This window comes from Xenopus laevis, chromosome 1L, assembly GCF_017654675.1.
Source record: "Xenopus laevis strain J_2021 chromosome 1L, Xenopus_laevis_v10.1, whole genome shotgun sequence".
Lineage (NCBI taxonomy): Eukaryota > Metazoa > Chordata > Amphibia > Anura > Pipidae > Xenopus > Xenopus laevis.
In genome coordinates, this window is record NC_054371.1 from 209,295,898 (window position 1) to 209,317,467 (window position 21,570).

The 21,570-nt window shown below is 41.6% G+C and overlaps 1 protein-coding gene across 4 annotated transcripts in view; it reads left to right on the plus strand.

Moving 5' to 3' along the window:
* Nucleotides 1–1,763: 1,763 nt before the first annotated feature.
* The window catches only part of arl15.L (ADP ribosylation factor like GTPase 15 L homeolog), a 179,053-nt gene continuing 159,246 nt past the window's right edge, over nucleotides 1,764–21,570 (plus strand). The window contains exon 1 of one of the 4 annotated variants that reach the window (XM_041580783.1): nucleotides 1,764–2,166. In XM_041580783.1, the coding sequence (XP_041436717.1) occupies nucleotides 2,155–2,166 (12 nt within the window). In that variant the 5' untranslated portion in view covers nucleotides 1,764–2,154. 4 annotated transcript variants of the gene reach the window in all.

Here is a 21,570-nt window from a genome sequence, read left to right on the forward strand (position 1 = left end):
TGTTATTAACAGGGAAAAACCATAAAAATATAGGATGGCTGGTATTTTTTTACAGAAAAGGTGGCAACCCTATCTGGGGGCCAATGTGCTTGGGGGCCACAATGTCATAAAACACTTGAGGCCACAGTTTGTTATGAAATGATTGGAGACAGTGTATTATGAAATTTGAGGGGACATAATATGTCATGAAATCTATGTGGGGGCCAAAGTGCATCTGTCATAAAATGCTGGTTCTCAGGGCAGTAACCACTAGTGATGTGTGGGTCTGGTTTTTCCCGACCCGCACCCGCCCTCCCTCCACCCGCACCTGCCCAAGTCCGACTTACGGCCAGTGGCGGACTGGCCCACCGGGATACCAGAAAAATTCCCAGGGGGCCCAGGTGTCAGTTTGGCCCTTGTGCTGCTAAAGATTTGGCCTATTTCATGGCCATTTCCTATTTCTATGAGAACAAAGAGGCGTACGCCCACCGATCCCCCGCCGCCCTGCCCAGTGTTTGCGCTTGTGTGCTGCTAGTTTTACAAGTGGCGCAGCAGGAAGCAACTTTAAAAATCACGGATCTGGGTCGGCGGCTGGGCCCACAAGGGCCTGGGGCCCGCTGGGTTTTTTCATGGTGTCCCGCTGGCCCAGTCCAACACTGTGGGTGGGACGCTGGTGTCCCAGTCCGACACTGCTTGCGGCTTCCCTTTATAGACCAGCGCCGCCCCATCGATGGTGTCACAAAAGGCTGCTGGGCAAGTAGGCATGCGGCTATAAAGCAGGAGGAGGGGCTCGACCGGGACCCAGCCACCACCTACAAAGGGGGGTGCAGGGTTGGCCGAAACCCGACGACCCGCGGGTATCGCACATCACTAGTAACTACAGAGGAACAGCCCCGGATTTGTGGAAAGGCCCGGGCCTAGGGCAGCAGGATTTTAGGGGGCGGCATGCTGCCCAACCACACCCACATTGGTTCAAAAACACAGGCGATGCTCTGGAGATACAATAATTTTTTACATTTATCAGTGCACCAATATCCATTGCTCCAGTCCCGATGATGAAAACTTGAGTGAATAAAAGGGAGGGAACAGTGGGTCTAGGGGCAACCGCCATGTAAATCCGGCCCTGCAGAGGAAGTCGATCCTACGGCAGCCCTGGAGCTACAGGGGGGACCACGAGGCTTAATGAATGTGCAATTTCAATATATATTGATAAAACAGCACAACCTCTGGAGATTTCTGAGGCCTAACATTTAATTAACATCTAGTTACACCACTGCTGCTGCTTCTTTACTCCTTTACTCCAACCATGTGTCATGGGGTGAGACTACAAAGTAGCAAAGTAGAGGCTTTTTTTCTTCACAAAAACTTACTATAAATCGCAGTAAGTCTATTATCAACAGACCTGGGCCAATCAGGTTGCTTATATATAGGTGCGGCCCTGTTATTTATAGTAAAACTTATTTTTGTGTATTTACTAATAAAACAAATATTGTATTGCTAATTGAACAAAAAATCGTTGGCTCCATCCAAAAATGGATAAAAAAAGTACTAAAAAAAACTCAGCCAACATCCCAGAGAAAGTCACTGAGGTTTTCTTCACAGAAATACGTTCGAAGAAATGAGAAACGTCTTAGGAGTTTATTATAGGGAGACTTTGTAACACAACGGACTGGCAGAGAAAGAGTTATACGGGGCGGGACCTCGGGACACTACCTATCCATACATCAGCCGGTGTGTGTGTGTTTATGATGTAACGCTGCAGGAACCCCTAGCAGAAGCTGATAGTTACTGAGAGCCCACGTGTGTGATCATGTGACACGACCCTGGGCGGAGCCTGGCGGCCGGGCGGTAGTGGGTGCCCTGGTAGTGTGGATGTGTTATAACATTAGTTGCTGCTTCCTAGTCTCACAGCACAGTCGGTGCATTAGGGCGGGGCCGCGCCCTTCTTCCTCTGTGTGTCTGTTTGGTGCGGCCCCTGGGCGGGGGATTCCTTGGCTCCGAGGAGGAGGAGGAAGCGAGAGGGTCAGTAGCAGCAAATGCAGACGTGCAGCGGTGGTTTAGCTGCTTTATTATTATTATTCTTCAACAAGCTGTGCCCGACCGAGCCCCCAGCCCAGCAGTAAGGATCCCTACCCCTCTGTCCGCTGAAGGGCCCGGCTCTCACTGTATGAATCCATGGACTACATGGTAAGTCATTGCTGGGGAACAACACTCTGATCAACTGCGATAGTGTCCTGACTCCTGTCTGCACATCATGACTATTCCCTGGGCATGGAGAGTACATCATAACTGTGTGTCTGAGCAAAGGCAGATCAGGGCTACATACCTACCTGTATTACCAGACACATCAGGGCTACATACCTACCTGTATTACCAGACACATCAGGGCTACATACCTACCTGTATTACCAGACACATCAGGGCAGTGTACAGTCAGTGTATAGTCAGGGTGGCCAGTATGACAGCACCATTGGGTAGAATATGACTCTAAACCTGATCATATAATAGTTTTGATTAATCCTCTGTATTGGTGTGTGAATTCTGTCAGTATGTCCTAGTCATGTTTGCCAATCTCAGTATCATGACTGTGCACTCCTGTCTCATTATTTCACCTTTACAATGAAATTCTGTGCTTTTAGTACCTGACCTGGGCATGTGTTTCTGCCAGTGCCATTCATATTTAGTACCTGATCTGGGCATGTGTTTCTGCCAGTGCCATTCATATTTTGTGCCTGATCTGAACATATTTTTCTCACTGTTCCATTTATATTTTGTGCCTGATATTCGCACGGGTTTCTGCCTCTGCCATGAATTTTTCGTGCCCAACCTTGGTTGCAACTTTGTGCCGTCCCATTTACCATTGTTTCTGTAATATCTTGTGCTGCCCTGATTGTGCCAGTCTTGTTGTATATGGGATTTCAGCGTGGAGGCTTGAGTGTGACATATTTACTGTACTGACTGCATATTTACTAGCCATGTGGTTTGTTCTAACTCGCTTCTGCCTGTTATTTGTCATATGTCTGCAATGCTTACCTTGTGTTATACCAGATCTTGGCTGATTGTGTTATAGTTGTATTTTGTACCTGGTTTTGTCTGAGCTTCTGATCAAAATGAGTCATGCTTATGCAAATGATAATGTAATCCATTAATAGCTGTATAATGTCGGACCATGTGCAGCCATACCTGTGTGCCAGGGCTTGTTGTGCAGTGTTTAGCATATGAGCCAGCCTGGATTTCATTCTCTTATCTGATTGGAGGGGCCATTAAAGGCTGGTAAGGTGAACTCCAGCTCAGGCCAATTTGGCTGCTATTAGATGCCTGCAGATATGTCCCAGGCTGCTGGTTGGAGAATGCAGTGCCATAAACCACGCTCCATTGAGCTGAACTGCTTCTTGGACAGGGCCAGGGTGATTTGCTATTCAGTAGTAGCGTTAATTAACAGGCAATAAGGCATACATGTGTAGTAGTGTAGTTGGTGTTAATGAGCAGACACATCTGTGATTAGAGGAACAATGGTTTGTGCTGCAAGCAGAGTAACAATGGGCACATGTAGGAGGAACACATGTTGGAAGTGAGGCAGTGAGATGCTGGAGTACTGCTTGTGGCATTATGGGCCTGCATAGCCACTTCGCTTCCCAGAAAATTACTTTAAAGGTTGTTTTGCTCTCAGCAAATTGTTCTTATTGGCAATTAAGCTTATTAACCCTTTATTTCTTAAAGGGGACCTCCACCCACAAAGTATTATTCTGCTATTGAATTCTAAGCACCATTGCAATATATACATACATGCACTAAACATTTTCAGTGGTTTTAAAGTTCCTTTTAAATGTGATGTGCTGTTTAAAGCCGTATCTGTGTTTATATTCTCTACACTGCTGGTTATGACTCCTGAAGTAATGTAGAAGAAGTCCGCTTATTAACAGGCCTGCAGGAGAACTGACTTCTGCTCCTATACTGCTATTAAGGGAAACAATACTATTTCTCCAAAAATTTGGTCACCACCAGTGTTTTGCCATCTGCTCCAGGTCATGCTCTTAAAAGGGTGGTCCTTTAAAGGGGTTGTTCACCTTTGAGATAACTTTTTGTATGCCATAGAGGGTGATATTCTGAGACAATGTGCAATTGGGTTTCATTTGTTATTATTTGTGGCGTTTGAGTTATTTAGCTTTTTATTCAGCAACTTGAGCAATCTGGTTGCTAGGGTCCAAATTACCCTAGCAACCATGCATTGATTTGAAGAAGAGACTGGAATATGAATAGGAGAGGGACTGAATAGAAAGATGAGTAATAAAAAGTAGCAATAACAATACATTTGTAGCCTCACAGAGCATTTCGTTTTAGATGGGGTCATTTGAAAGCTGAAAGAGTTAGAAGAAGGCAAATAATGCAAAAACTATAAAAAACTGATGTGTTTGCTTCAGAAACACTACTATAGTTCATATAAACAAGCTGCTGAGTAGCAATGGCAGAAATTGAAAAACGGCTATATGGCACAGGCTAAATAATGGATAACAGATAGCATTATGTTCTAGAGAGCTTATCTGCTATCTGCTGTGTAACCTGAGCCTTTTCTCCTTTCAGTTCAGTTGTTTTCAGATTGTTCCCCAGAAATATACTTTTTCAATTTCTTTCTATTTTTTATTTTTTACAGTTTTTTCTAAAATCTAAGTTTAACGTTGAATGTCCCTGTCTCTGGTGTTTGAGTCTGGCAGCTCAGTAATTCAGGCGCAGATTCTGAACTGGTACAATTTTGCAACATTGAGTTGATACATTTCTCAGCAGCATCTGTGGAGTATTAGCAACTATTGTATCAATTCTAACAGCTGCCTGTAATGAAACCCAGAGATTCTGCTCAGCAGGGACACCAATAGAAAAAAATGTATCAACTAAATGTATCAATGTAGAACAGGTTACAGTGTCGGCGACCCCCCCCCCAGAGCTACTTTAGAAGGTGAAAACGTTACACTTCAATATTAGAAAAACAGTCACACAGAAAACAGAAAGTAATTGGAAAAAGTATTTTCTGGTGAACTGTCTGAAACCAACTGAACTGAAAAAAGTGTAGGAAGGTGAACTACCCCTTTAAGTTGGCCATAGACATGCAGATTTTATTCTTTCTACGACAAAGATCGTTCATTTCAATCTACAACTAAAAGATTCAGATTAAATAAAGTAGATAAAATAAATCATGAAGCAATAGGCAAAATTCCACTTTTCGGAGGTGGTTTGGGGTGCCCAGCATTGCCAAAAAAAACCTAAATAAAGGAGTGAATGCTTTACACAGAGCTGTAACGCTGTACCTTTTATTGGGTAGTGGAATGTACAAAATGCTCTGGGCAGTGTGCAGAAACCAGCAGAACGTGCACTGTTCTAGCCCTAAGTGACCCATCACCTTTACATGCAGTGCATTATGGAGAAAACTCTTAGGAAGTGAATTTAGCATCTTTTAGTTCATATAGAGGAATGTTGTTTAGCATGACACTGCACATGCTCTTAGGGGTCGTCCCAAATCAGCAAGCAGAAAATGTGATTTGTCATATAAGCTGACGCTACAGGGATGATTATTAAATTGTGATGCTTATTGCACTGGTTTCTGAACTGTCATGTAGTAATAATCTAAATAAATTACTGCTCAGCAGTTTGCAGTTTTTTACTCTATACATGTAGTATATTGTGGTCGGTCCCTTAAGGTGCCCATACATGGAGAGATCCGCTCGTTTGGCGATGTCGCCAAACGAGCGGATCTCCCTCCGATATGCCCACCTTGAGGTGGGCAATATTGGCTGATCCGATCGTGGGCCCTAGGGCCCAACGATCGGATCCTAACGATGCCCAAACGGGCGGTTGGATCGCGGGACCGCATCAACGAATAGATGCGGCCGCGATCCAACGGGATTTTCTGTCCCATCGGTGAAGCCCGTCGCGGGGCCCCATACACGGGCCAATAAGCTGCGGTCTGTCGGCAGCTTTTATCGGCCCGTGTATGGCCACCTTAAGCTTGTTACGCCACTGGTACTGTTCATTCATACCCTGAGGCTAAAAACAACCTATCCGTCTAATCCATCTACTAAAGCAAGGCTTTCCACAGACATTTCTGCCAGTCACACCCTCTCTAAGGATTAGGCACAACTCAAAGGGGTAATTTACCTTTAAGTTAACATTTAGTATGAAGCAGAATGTCTTATTCTAAGCAACATTTTAGTGGGTCTCCACTTAATTTTTTTTAAATAGTTTTTGAAATATATGCATTAGTGGCATTACTTTTTTTTCCCACAAGTCTGCCCTTATTGGTGCAACTCTCTGTGGGAGCCTGCATGTGGCAGTTGCTCAGAGATCCCCAGCGTTAGTTGGTGCACTTGTGCAGAATTCAGCAACAAAGGCAGGATGGGCAAAATCACACTTAGCACAACTTTATGGAAGAGCAAGGAACATTTTTGCACCAAAGCATCTTTCATGAATGCCATCAGTACACACAGTACTTAAATTTCATTTTAATGCGACCTCACCTGCAGTTGTGAATAGGGATTCACCGAATTCATTATTTGGGATTCGGGCAAATCCCTGAATATTTAATGAAAGATTCGGGCGAATAACTGAACCAACTTCAAATTCTAAATGTAAATTAGGGATGGGAAGGGAAAAATTAAAAATAAATATTTTTACTTCCTTGTTTTGTGACAAAAAGTTACGCGATTTCCCCTCCTGCCCCTAATTTACGTATGCAAATTAGGATTTGGTTCAGGCCAGGCGCGAGAATTTGGCTGAACCCTGCTGTAAGGCAGAATCCTGGCGGAATCCAGAATCCAGATTCGGTGCATCCCTAATTGCGAATGACCCTTCTCATTTTCACTTAAAGTCGACCTGTCACCCAGACATAAAAAACGGTATAATAAAAGTCCTTTCCAAATTAAACATGAAATCAGATTTCTATTTTTTATTAAAGCATTCATAGCTGTTGTAAACACATTTAAAAATCTCAGCTGTCAATCAAATATTGACAATCACTTTCACTTTCCATTCAGCACTTCCTAGATGTCACTGCTCTCCACACATTCCCCCGTTCTCTTCACCGTTTAATTGTGTAACCAGGGCAATAGGGATGGACATCAGGTCCCCCATTCTGGTGCACAAACAAGATTCTAAAATGATGATGCAAGACTTGTCTTAATAACAGTGTCCACAAAATGGCTCCTGCCTGCTTGCTATAATCATGAGTTCCCAGACTGAAGGAAACAAGATTCAAATATTTTATATTGAGTAATTAAAGTTACTTTTGCTTGACTAATATGATAAAATAGGATTTAGAATATTTTTTTTGGGTGATGGGTCCCCTTTAAGGCAAGATAATGCTTACAGTAGTCCAGTCTGCCTTAACCCTAAAATGAGGGGATTGCTTTTTATGAGAATTTCTCCTCTCTAACCTTATTACAGATAAAAGCTAATGGGTTTCAGATGTTTTATTTATCCATCTTGTCACAATGTTTTTGTCACTGGAGCTCTTTCGGGTTCTGGCAGCTTTGTTCAGTATTACCCCCCAGAACCCTCTGTCACTGGAGGTTGTATGTTGTGATAGCTTCAGCTTGTCTCACTTTTTTTATTCCTAGGGATCATTTCCAAGTGACATCCTGATAAATATTTGGGATTGTTCCTGAGCTCTTCTTTCTAGTTATTTATTAGATATGTGGGTGCTGTGTGCTGACTTATAATGTTATGCTGCTGCAGATCATAATGCTGCTCCTATACAGGCTCCATAAATGTTTATTGCAAGCAGCTTTCTCTTTTCAGCAACAATAACATCATAAATCTTCCTACATCTTTGCATTGATATTGCTGCAGAGCACTTAATGGGCAGGGATTCAATTATTAATCAGGCAATCTCAAGGCAGCAATGCTGAATAGAGCATATTTATCCTATTGTCTGTTCTAGTTAGTCATGTTAAAGGGGGCATGCACCATCCCATATAATTTAAAGGGCACTCAACTGATCCTATGTCAGACACACGTGCATTACGAGTGAGCTGGGGAACACGCTCATTGTGTCCGTGCAGGGGCGTAACTACAGAGGAAGCAGACCCTGTGGCTGCAGGGAGGTCCAGGGGCCTCTTGAGACCCTAATTCATATAACATTTCAGTAAATATTGGTAAAACAGGTCAACCCTATGACCTTTAGGGGGCCTGAAAAATATTTTGCTGTGGGGCCCGGTAATATCTAGTTACGCCACTCTGTCCATGTGGTGCAGTTCGGGGTGACATGGTGCTTGTGAGGGTATTTTCTTGAACAAATACCCCAACTGAAATATGGACTGCATTAGCCTGCACCTCCGGTGGGGGACACAATTTAAAGTTGCCCTTTAAAGACGTGGTTCAATGCAAAGTTAACTTTTAGTATTTTATAGAATGGCCAATTCTAAGCAAATTCTAACCTGTAGTTGTTGCACCAAAGCCTAAATAATTGTACTCTAAAGGTGGACATAGAAGCACCAATAATATTGTACGAAACAAGTTTTAGTATGATATTCGATGCATTTATGGTGGGAGACGAGCCGACTGATATAGCCAGAAGACTTGGATATCGGTCGGGTCATTGATCGGGCTGGCCAGAAAATTTTGATCAGGCACTTTTAAAGCCACCCAGACATCGTCCATTGCAGAATTCTATTGTTTCTACCTGTATATCTGACAATTCAGCTCTAGCACTTCTGTACTGAAAATGAGTGGTCGCAGGAATTACATCTATAGCCACTTTAAAGGAGAATGAAACTGTAAAAATGAATACCATATTTTATATACTAAACTTATTGCACCAGCCTAAAGTTTCAGCTTGTCAATAGCAGCAATGATCCAGGATTTCAAACTTGTCACAGGGGGTCTCCATCTTGGAAAGTGTCTGTGACACTCACATGCTCAGTGGGCTCTGAGCAGCTGTTGAGAAGCTAAGCTTAGGGGTTGTCACTAATTATCCATCAGAAAATGAGATTGGTCTGTAATATAAGCTGATGCTACAGGGCTGATTATTAAATTATTGTGCTAGTTGCACTGGTTTCTGTGCTGCCATGTAGTAATTATCTGTATTAATTACTAATCAGCCTTATATTGTGACATTTCTATTCTATATGTACTGTATATTGTGAGTGGGTCTCTAAGCTCAGTAAGTGACAGCAGCACAGAGCATGTGCAGTGAATCAGCAGAAAAGAAGATGGTGAGCTACTGGGGCATCTTTGGAGACACAGATCTTTACTGCTAAAGGGCTGTGGTTGCATTCGGCTTGAGCTACTTCTTTAGTTAAGCTTTAGTTCTCCTTTAAGAGAATCTCTCTATTTAAAAGCCGATCAGCTGGGAATACAGTTATGGGACCTGTTTTCCAGAATGCTCAGGACCTGGGGTTTTCCGGATAACAGATCTTTCCATAATTTGGCTCTCCATACCTAAAGTCAATAAAAAAATCATTTAAACATTTATTAAACCCAGTATGCTCATTTTGCTTCCAATAAGGATTAATTATACAGTATCTTAGTTGGGATCAAGTACAAGGTAATGTTTTACTATTACAGTGAAAAAAGTAATCATTTTCAAAAATATGAATTCATTGGAGAAAATTGAGTCTATGGGAGATGGCCTTCCCGTAATTTGGCAGAAAAAATCCCAAGGCACACAGGATAATTGCAAGCAAGCTGCCTTGCGTGTTTATTGGGAAGTGCAACGTTTCGGGTCGCACCCCTTTTTCAAGCATGAAGCACCAAATTGGGCGTGACCTCGAAATGTTGCACTTCGCAATAAACAAGACTGTTTGTGAGGCGGCCGATCATCTACCTTTGCGCACAAGGTTTCGTTCTACTAATTAGCCAAGGGTGTGCGGGAGCCAAAGTATAATTACTTCCCGTAATTTGGAGCTTTCTGGATAATGGGTTTCCAGATAACAGATCCCATACCTGTATATGGTTTCTTCATGCTATGTACAATTGAATTGCTATGAACCATCTCATCTGTTTGGAAAAATAATATTACACCATGTTTTGCTCTGTTACTGTACCGAGCTGTATAACTTTTTAAAATGGAAAGGACAAATATTCAGGATTTTAAGCGGAGGCAGAACCCTCATTACCTGTTCTATCCGGTTGTCTTTATGCCAGTTGTTCTGTAGTGTGCAGCGGAATATGTTGGCTCTGTTTTAATTACTCCATGCACTTATCTGTCAACCAGCAACTAGAGTTACAGTTTTCCCACACCATTAAACTTAGCTGAAAATGTAAATAGTGGCCACCTGTGGTATCAGTGCTTCTAAATAAGTGTCATCTGTGACACCTGTTAGTAAGTGGCTTCTTTTTACCACCACTTGTGTTACTTGTAAGGGCTTGTCATCTTCATGGCTCTGACTCTTTAAAATACTTTCACTTTTCCTGCAGAAATATTATCCTGTAAGGACCTGTAACCATGCGCATCAGTGCTGAACACTGTGCCGGATCTCATGTTATTTACACTTCTTAGCCCTTTGTCTTCATTGCTTAGTGAATACCAGTGAAAAAATCTATGGCAACCCAAGCTCTGGTCTGCAATGGGAGCTTTGCTTGAGCTCACTGCTCCCTTATGCAAGGGGAGTTGCTAAATGGTTTAATATGCGTGTGCGTATTGTATTTGCTCTAGGAAAGTTAGATTCTGAAGTAGGGATGCACCGAATCCACTATTTTGGATTCGGCCGAACCCCCGAATCCTTCCTAAAAGATTTGGCCGAATACCGAACCACATCCTAATTTGCATATGCAAATTATTTCCCTGTTTTGTGACAAAAAGTCATGCAATTTCCCTTGCTGCCCCTAATTTGCATATACAAATTAGGATACGGTTTTGGCCGGGCAGAAGGATTCTGCTGAATCCGAATCCTGCTGAAAAAGGCAGAATCCTGGCTTAATCCCGAACCGAATCCTGGATTCGGTGCATCCCTATTCTGAAGTCAAAAGATTTCTTCTTAGTCCCTTCATTGAAAGTATGGATAATATTCTTGGGAAGACATGCTAACTGTCTAAAATTCCATGCACTGGAGATTTGGGGGGGGGCAATATCTGTACTAGAAAAATGCATGTTGTGATAAGTGTTTTTAAAGGACCAGTAACATCAACATTTTTTTTAAAAAAAAATGAGTTCGTATACATAAAAAAATAAAAACACCGAAACAAATTAAACGTAAAAATCGCAGTCTTTATTAAGAAATAACTTACCGAAACTCCGCTATAGCTCCTCTTCAGAAAGCGATCTGGCGATCTATTGTGCGGCGCTCGATTACTCCTCCCTGACTTCCTTATAGGAGATAGCCAGGGAGGAGAAATTGAGCGCTTCACGATGGATTGTCGATGTGTCGCCTTTTCTGAAGAGGAGCGGAAGCGGAGTTTCGGTGAGTTATTTCTTAATAAAGACTTTGCGATTTTAAAGTTTAATTTTTCATGCTGTTTTTTTCAAGGTATACTTTTTTAAAAAATGTTTGATGTTACTGGTCCTTTAAGGCCCCTGGCACATAGGGCATTTTGTCCTCCACTGCCCCTCTCTGCCTTTCACACTTAGGACTATTAGAATCACATTTAAAGGAGAAGGAAAGCTACAGAGACATTTTATTGCCAATAGATTAGCTGCAATAGTGCAAGCTAGAATGCTATATTTATTCTGTAGAATGTTTTACCATACCTGAGTAAAATGCTCTAGAAACTCTGTTTGTTTAGGATAGGAGTTGCAGTATTATCTTGGTGTGACATCACTTCCTGCCTGAGTCTCTCTCTGCTCAGATTACAGCAGAGAAGGGGGGGGGGGAGAGGAGCAAACTGAGCATGCTCTTGCCCAGGGCAATGAGGTTTAAGCTGAAGGCAGGAAGTCTGATACAGAAGCCCATGTGTACACAATAGAAGGAAAGAAATGCTGTGTTTCTTTTGATAGGGGACTCAGAGCAGCATTACTTTGGGGGTTTACTGGTATATTTAGATGGACCTTTCTGATAAGGCTTACTTAGTTTTAACCTTTCCTTCTCCTTTAAGTTGGCCATAGATGTTAGAATTACGATTTTCCTGGATAAGATCTTTACAGAATCTTTTCGTTTTAATACACACGTGTAGAGCTGAATTACCAGATATTCAGATAGAAACAATAGAATTCTACCTGTAATTGATGATTCAGCACCAACAATGGCTGATGTTCAGGTGCCTTCAAAGGCGCCCAATCAAAACTTTCCGGCCAGCCTGATTGCCCAACCAACCAAAATCCAAGTCTTCTGCCGATATTGATCATCTCATCTCCCACCATACGCGCACTGAATATCGTCCAAAAATCTATTTCGTACTATATTATCGGAGTGTCTATGGCCACCTTTAGTGGTGACTGGCCGCTAAAGCGCCACCTTTGTGTGTGTGTGTGTGGGTCAGACGAGATGCTCTCCAATTAGTGTTATTATGCATTTTGCCATTTCTTTCTAGTGCCCAAGCCTGTGTCTGTATCAGGGCCAAGGCATGAGGAGATTCCCAAATCTCATTTATTGATTGGGCAGCTTTACCCTCAAGACCGGCTTTTTGTTCTGTAGAAGGGCAAGTTAATGCCTTGCTCTACACAGATAGCAGTTTAGGCTCTATCAGGTTTAGCCTTTAGCTCATATAAATCCTGTCTAATGTAGAATTACTCCAGAGGCAGGTGAAAAGTCCATTGGTAGCTGTGTCCGATTTGTAGGGGAAAATTCATCAAACCCTGAATTGACATTGTTGTAAGTGTATTCGTTTCATTATTGGCCTTGTATTTTCTCATTTGCTAAAAAGGCATCCAACCCTTTCTTGAAACTGTCAATGCATCTGTCAGTACAACCTATCCAGGGAGAGAATTCCACATGCCTGAGGCCTGGGTGTTGACTATGATAATTAACGTGAGACCTTGGTGATAAAAGATGGAGAGCCCCTTGAATATTTGCCAGTGTTAATGAACTGTATCATGGTAGATCCAATTTCTGACTCTCATGAGCAGTACTGGGATCATTTAGGAGCTCCTCACCAGGTGCTAGGGTTGTAAGCAGCCCATGTGAATATGGGTTATTATATGCCAGGGATCCCCAACCTTTAGAACCCGTGAGCAACATTCAGAAGTAAAAGGAGTTGGGGAGCAACACTAGCATGAAAAATGTTCTTGGGGTGCCAAATAAGGGCTGTAATTGGCCATTTGGTGGCCCCTATGTGGATTGTCAATCTACATTGAGGCTTGGTTTGGCAGTACACCTGGTTTTTATCCAACCAAAACTTGCCCCCAAGCCTGGAATTCAAAAATAAGCACCTGCTTTGAGGCCACTGGGAGCAACATCCAAGGGGTTGGAGAGCAACATGTTGCTCGCGAGCTACTGGTTGGGGATCACTGTTATATGCCAAAGTTTTGTGCGATTGTTGATATTTCATATGTTATATTGGTAACGGATCTCGGTGATCTTGTTATTCTTTCACCTCTAGACACATAGCAGTACTGAACTCACAAGACTGTATGAGAAAATACAAGGCCAATATTCATACTAATACACTTACAACAATGTCAATTCAGGGATTGATGAATTTTCCCCTACAAATCGGAGTCCGCTACCGATGGACTTTTCACCTGCCTCTGGAGTAATTCTACATTAGACTGTATTTATATGAGTTAAAGGCTAAACCTGATTTTGGCAGTGCTGTATTCCTCCCTGTCCCCTAGCTTGTGTGTCATTCAGATGCCTACCTTGATTTATATAGCAGCCTTACTAATGTTCTACTAACTGGGGGGGTTTTTAAGAAGGTGAAAAGAAGAGGTGGCCTTTATTGTAATGATTTACTTGCAGAGGCCCTTTGGTAAACATATATGGTGGACTGCATTCAGACTCTTTATCCCTCTGGCCTGTGGGACGATCATCCGGATCATGTCCCAATCATTGGGAATGTATGGCTGCCTTTGGGTAACTGGGTTTTCCGTAGGGTGAAACAATGTCATATTAAAAATCATTAAATGTATTTTTTTTACATTTCAGAGTTTTGAATTAAGAATATCACAAAGAACAAAATTGCAGTGTAATGTAAGAATATTGTAGGGTTGTGTGTTTACAGGGTCCCCAGTTATTATTGTGTTCTGTGCACAAAGTAGTGCAGTTTCATGTGGGGTAGACCAGCCCCGAAGTAGATGTTTTTTTGGTTAAAGGAAAACTATACCCCCCAAACATATGTAAAATCCTGCTTCATGTAAATAAACCATTTTTATAATACCGGTAATATACTTTTCTAGTAGTATGTGCCATTAGGTAATCATAAATAGAAAATTGCCATTTTAAAAAATAAGGGCCGCCCCCTGGGATCGTAGGATTCACTGTACTCACAAATATACCAACAAACCATACATGTTAGGTCACATGAGCCAATTAACAGACAGAGTTCTGTCTTTTGCTTCCACACTTCTTCCTGTTACAGTTAGAGTTGAAGTATTTCTGGTCAGGTGATCTCTGAGGCAGCACAGAGACCATCACAAAATGGTGGCTCAAGGCAAGAGATGTAAAAGGGCAATATTTACTTAAATATATATTCCAGTTTGGTAAGATTCTTTAATATGCCACTTAATATGATATGAACTATCTGTTGCTTAAGTGTTCATTTTGGGGGTATAGTTTTCCTTTAAGCAGTGCTGACGGTTTAAATGAAAATCTGAACTTGTACAAAAAATATCTTACCCTGTGCTCCTCTAATTTGAAGAAATATGTAAGTAACAGTCTGCAACACTGTAGCGAACTTGTAGCCTTTTTAATTGCACACTCAAAATGTCAATAATAAATAGTCAATCTTTGTTTCAACACCTGATTTGGCAAAGACAAGTCTGGCGAAAGAGCTAACGGTCAGTAAAATTCGCATCTTAGTGCATTTGCAGAGTAACATTCATTCACCAGAGCGAAAATTCTCCTGGCAATAAAGTATGAATGACCACTAGCGTCTGTCTCTTTTGCTAGTAAAGTTACACCAGCGCCCATTAGTAAATTGGCTGAGTGCCTGAAAGCGGTAATTCCAGCATTAGTCAATATCTGCCCCATAGACTAGTTTATATAAACAAGCTGTTGTGTAGCCATGGAGTCAGCCATTCTAGAAATGGAAACAAGAAGAAAAGACATGGGTTACATAACTGATAAGCCCTGCCCAATACAATGTTTACCTGTTATCTGGTATCTGCTATGTAACCTGTGCCTTATACTTTTTTCCAGCTTGAATGCCCCCTTGGCTACACAGCATCTTATTTATATAAACTATAGAAGAGTTTCTGATGCAAACACACAGCTTTTACCAGTGCATGCTAACATTATATTACATGTTAATTACTTTAAACACTCTTAATTTTTTGGTGTTACTGTTCCTTTAATATACTAATGTATTTTCTATGTTGTTTGAAAGAAGTTAAGAATACACCATACAATTTTGGATTGTATTTAACAGCCATTCTACAGCTATATGCCAGGTCTCCACAGCTCTGGAGGTTGGTGGCTGCTATGCCCCGACCATGTTCCTTTATGGTACCATCTCTTGGGTGGTGATTACTGAGAAGGAACTTGAGCAATGAGCCATATCATTGGGTCAGACAAGTGTAATGTCCCATCATTGGTTGAACTGTTGGCTTCCATATTGTTCTGTGTATGGCCAGTTTTATTGCAGGTATAAGTGAAGCTATGCTTTGAATGGGTGGATGTAACCCTCTTCGGGATTTTATGCCTACCCAACCTAGCTTCATAAGCATGTATGATAATATTAATTGTAAGATAATCCTACTTCTTATCATGGAGTAACACATATGATGGGAACAGCCAACATGATGGGGCAGATTTATCAAGGGTCGAAGTGAAAATTTGAAGTAAAAAAATTTGAATTTCTAGCTATTTTTGTGTACTTCGACTAGGGAATAGTGCAAATTCGATTTGAATTTGAAAAAAATTCTGCATTCTATATTTATGTACTATCTCTTTAAAACTTCGACTTTGACTATTCGCCATCTGAAACCTGCCAAATTGCTGTTTTAGCCTATGGAGGACCTCCTGGAACCTATATGGAGTAAATTGGTGGAAAATCTAAGAAAAATCTTACTTAGATAAGAACGAACATATACAGCCTATTCACCCGCAAAAAAAAAACTTTGATTTTTTTTAATAAATTTCGGTTGGTCTTTTTTTATTCGAATTTCTAAGTTATGGGAGTTCAAAAAACTCCCATTACTTCGCAATTCGACCCTTGATAAATGTGCCCTGATGTGTAGGTCTTAAGAAATTTCCCATTTGGGGACCGAAACATCACGTTGGCTGTACATCACTGTATTGTTAGACATTGTACAGGTATGGAACCTGTTATCCGGAAACCCATTATCCAGAAAGTTCCGAATTACGGAAAGGTCGTTTTCCATAGACTCTATTTTATCCAAATAATGAAATTTTTTTAAAAATTATTTCCTTTTTCCCTGGAATAATAAAACAGCTCCTTGCACTTTGATCCAAACTAAGATATAATTAATCATTATTGGAAGCAAAACCAGCCTATTGGGTTTATTTAATGTTTACATGATTTTCTAGTAGACTTAAGGTATAAAGATCCAAATTACGGAAAGATTTGTTATCTGGAAAACCCCAGGTACCAAGCATTCTGGTTAATAGGTCCCATGCCTGTATAATAAATAGCTGCAGCTCCTGAAATAGTCTTACCATGCTATTTGCCTCACAGTGAGATCTGCTTGTTATGGAGACTCATTACATTACCATAATATACCTTTCACAGTGTTTCGCCTAATAATTGTGTGCTTGTTGGCTTGTTTTCATGAAGTGAAGCCTAATGAGTCTGCTAAATTCAGATGCGTTAACAGGCTAATTGGGCAATCAGTTCTCTATTTGTGATTAAATGCCAGGACAAGGGAATTTTTAATTGAGCTTTCACTCTTATACGCAGGACACAGGAAAACCTGAAAATGTTATTTTGCTATAACACATTTGCTTTAAAGGACCAATAACGGGCAAATGTACTTTTTTTTTTTTTTTTTTTTTGTAACGTATGTATCTGTTCATCCAGCACATTCAATAAACTCTAAACAAATCGTGTATTTTATATTACAGAGATTTCACTACACAACAGTAGTAGTAGTTTTTTTTTTTTTTTTTTTAAACAAACGCACATTTTACCAGTGCAGCAGTGATGATTGTGTCAAGAAAAACTCGACACACGTTACTACAGTCCAGGGTAACCGTAAATTAATGTAAATGAATTTAAAACACTATAAAGTTTCTGTTGTTAACGGTTATTTAATAGTACAATATATAAATGTATGGTTTTTGTAAAGCTAAAATCAGGGTGGTTGTTAAACTTTTTTTATTTGTTGGCTGCAAAAAGTACAAATCATATATTATCTGTAAAGAGTGTCAATTGGAACCATCTTCTAGTCAACATAGTTTTTTTTCTGGTGCCTCAATAAGCTGGGAATTCTATTTGTTCTTCTACCAACCCCCAGCTTCTGCTCCGAAGGGCAGAGACACACGCTGCTATTTCAGGATTTGTCGCCCAGCGACAAATCTATTCTTCTTCGGGCGACTAATTTCCTCGAACTGCCTTCCCGCCGGCTAGAATGTAAATCGCCAGCAGGATGGAACTCTGATCACTTAGTTTTCCAAAGTCATCCGAAGTTGCCTCACAAGTAAAGTTCGGGCGACTTCGAAAAATGAAGCGATCCCAGTGCCATCCCGCTGGCAATTTAGCCAGCAGGAAGGCATTGCGGGAAGATTAATTGCCCGTAAGAGGCGATTTGTCGCTGGGCGACTAATCTCCCCCAAATAACATTGTGTGCCTCTACCCTGAGGCAACTTCAGGCGACTTCGGAAAACAAAGTGTTCCCAGTGCCATCCCGCCGACGATTTACAATCTAGCCGGCGGGAAGGCAGTTTTGGGGAGATAAGTTGCCCAAAGAAGAAGCGTTTTTTTTTTGCTGGGCGACTAATCTCCCGAAATAGCAGCGTGTGTCTCTGCCCTAAAGTGCTAGTGCCATTTCTGCGTTATTTTGGGTGGACGGATAAGTTGAGACAAATGTAAATAAGATTTGTTTTACCTTTACTATCAGTACTATCTAATCCATCAAACTTGTTTTTGTTTAGCACAAATTAATGTTTGAAAGGGTTTGTCATGATTTTTATGGTGTAGTTTTTCCCATTTATAATGTTATTCTTTAACCAATAAATGTTTTTTGTTTTGTTTTTTTTGTAATATTGTTATGTATGCAGCCATATCCGTTAATTGTTCCTCGACTTTTACTGTTGAGTTCTATTCTGGAGGAGCCAGTGTTTTACTGTTAAGTGCTGTTTTTATATCTAGGGAGCATTATTAGCAATGCAGGTGTAAGGAAGATGTTATCTTTTTACCTTCCTACTGTTCTGTTGATGGGCTGCTGGGGGGAAAGAGAGAAAAGTGATATCACTCATACTTGCAGTGCAGTAGTAACAAGTGGCTGTAGTTTATCAGACCACAAGTTCAGTGACTGAGAGCAACTGGGAAACTAAAAACATGTCTAGCCCATGTTAGATATCAAAATTAAGTATAAAAAAAATCTGTTTGCTCTTTTGAAAAACAGATTTTATTGCAGGATTCTGCTGGAGGAGTACTATAATCTGATGCATATTGTAAACAAACATGTTTTATTGTGACAGAATACCTTTAAGGGTAATACTGTTCTCTTAAATAGCAATATTTTATTTCGTAAGGGAGTAATGTACTGTATAGTAATGTGCAGTGACCCTTTCTGAAAAAAGAAAATTTACAGTATTTCTTTCACGTGGTCTGTCTGTGTTATCGGAACACTTAAAGGAGAAACAAACCCCTAATTAAGAAACCTTACCCCCCACCTCCCTCCTCACTCCCAGCCTAGCTGCTACCCCGGGCAAATGCCCCTAACTTTTTACTTACCCCTCGGTGCAGATTCAGAGATTGATGTTCATGGCAGCCATCCTCCGGCTCTTCGTGTTTACTTCCGGCGCTTCAGCAATTTCCGACCATTTTGGCACATGTGCAGTTGTTGTGAACCTGGACATTGCTCCAACTGCGCATGCACTGCTCCGCCGGTCTCATTCTCAGATTACTGAAGACCTGGAAGATGGCTGCCGTTAACTCCGATCCCTGAATCTAAAAAGTTAGGGGCATTTGCCCAGGGTAGCAGCTAGGCTGGGGGGAAGGAGGGAGAGGGGTCTATGTGTGGTGGGGGGGTAGGGTTTTTTTAATAAGAGGATTGTTTCTCCTTTAAAGCTCTCTGATTGTTGGATCCATTTAAATGGCTGAAAAGAGATCTGCATCCTGATTTAAATCTGCTGAGAAATCCCTGCCACTTTGGAAGTGGCAGAGATCTTACTGCACAATGGACAAACATTAAGGCGCAGATTTATTAGATGGCGTAAAAAAAAGGCAGAATAATTCAATAAACATCGGCAGGCATCGCAGTGTAAAAAGACGGAGTAAAAATGGTGTCTCTTTTATGCGCTTTTTCTTTGAGCAAATTCTGCTGCAACTTACTTACAAAGGTCTGAAGCAATGTAAAATAACGGCAGCAAATCGGGCATTCGCATGGCGTAAAAACGTGTATTTTACACCGCTTTTTACACAGTTTTTCTGGTGAATTTCATATGCACCGTATAATAAATAGGCCCCTAAGTGGGGCTGCTTTCTGTACATTGTGACACATTGTGAAAATTCGCCAGCGTTGGCTTCGCAGCCATCGCAACACTTCGCCAGGCGTAAATTTGCTAGGACAATGCCAATTCACTAGAGTGCGAAGTTGCGTCCAGGGCACCGAATGCTGGCGAATCAAAGCAAAGATGTGCTAGCGTTGCCTAATTTGCATACGGCGGCAAGTGATAAAGTTACATGGACTTATATGTTGCAGCAAATACATTACATTACACAAGCCCAGGGAACCTTAACACATGAGCCCAGCGTATAGTTTATGTTCCATATGTTAGAAAATGGAGGGGGGAACCTGGTTACCCAAAAAAACGGACCTTTGCAGGTTATCACTCTAAAAAAGGAAAAGACGCCAGCGTTTTTTGGGACTTAGAAAAATTTTGCACTAAAAATTGAGGAATGCACTCCATTGCACTTCATCTGGTCTGAGCTGGCGAAGGCAAGTCTGGTGAATCAGGTAACGCTCAGTAAAATCCGCATCTTGGTGAACTTGCAGAGTTACATCTATTCGCCAGAGTGAAAATTCACCTGGTGTTAGAGTGCGAAGCAACACTAGCGTCTATCTCTCCTATCCTCAAAAAACCTTCCCTTGATCCCAGCTCTCCCACTAACTATCGACCGGTCTCCCTTCTTCCATTCGCATCCAAATTACTAGAAAGGCTTGTTTACAAACGCCTGATCCAGCATCTCACTCACAACTCCCTTCTCGACCCATTGCAATCTGGCTTCCGCCCATCACACTCGACTGAAACTGCACTCACCAAAGTAACCAATGATCTTCTATTGGCAAAGTCTAAAGGTCATTATTCCATTCTAATCCTTCTAGATCTCTCTGCAGCCTTTGACACAGTTGACCACACACTCCTCCTTGACATTCTACACTCATCTGGCATTCGGGACACTGCTCTTTCATGGTTTACATCTTATCTGTCTGATCGTTCCTTTAAAGTTTCCTTCTCTAACTCTACTTCTACTACTTTCCCACTCTATGTTGGAGTTCCTCAAGGCTCTGTTCTTGGCCCCCTGCTGTTCTCGCTCTATACAACTTCACTAGGAAAACTTATTCAGTCATTTGGACTTCAGTATCACCTTTATGCTGATGACACCCAACTCTACTTGTCTACTCCTGATCTTTCTAATGCTGTCCTTTCCCAAGTCACAGACTGTCTCTCTGCTGTCTCCTCCTGGATGTCACAGCGCCACCTGAAACTGAACCTTTCTAAAACAGAACTCATCATATTTCCTCCAAGATCTTCCCCTGTCCCTCAGATATCACTCACCATAAACAACACCACCTTTCATTCCACCATACAGGCACGCTGCCTAGAAGTCATCTTAAGCTGGCCATAGACGCAAAGATCCGATCGTACGAATTAACTTACGATCGGACTTTCCCATCTCCCGACCCTCCACTAACCATTCAGATCAAAGTCTTTACCATTCCGATCAAATAAGAACAGATCACCCAATGTTCTGCCCCTGACAGCAATCGTACGATACTTATGTCTGACAACACTAGTGACAATCTCCCACTGAAAATCGTACGATCGGCAATACACGCAGAGATATTATCGGCAGGCGACAGAAATTTTCTAACCTGTCCGATCGACCAAACGACCGATCTCCGACGGACGAAAAATGTCGGGACTCTCCACACATGGTCCGAAAATCGTACGAATCCACGATTCGTACGATCGGATCTTTGCGTCTATGGCCAGCTTTAGACTCTCATCTGTCTTTTTCACCACACATTCAAACACTTGCAAAATCTTGCCGTATTCAACTGCGCAACATTGCTCGAATACGACCCTATCTCAGTTCAGAATCAACTAAAACACTAATTCAGTCTCTCATCATCTCCCGCCTTGATTACTGCAACTTACTCCT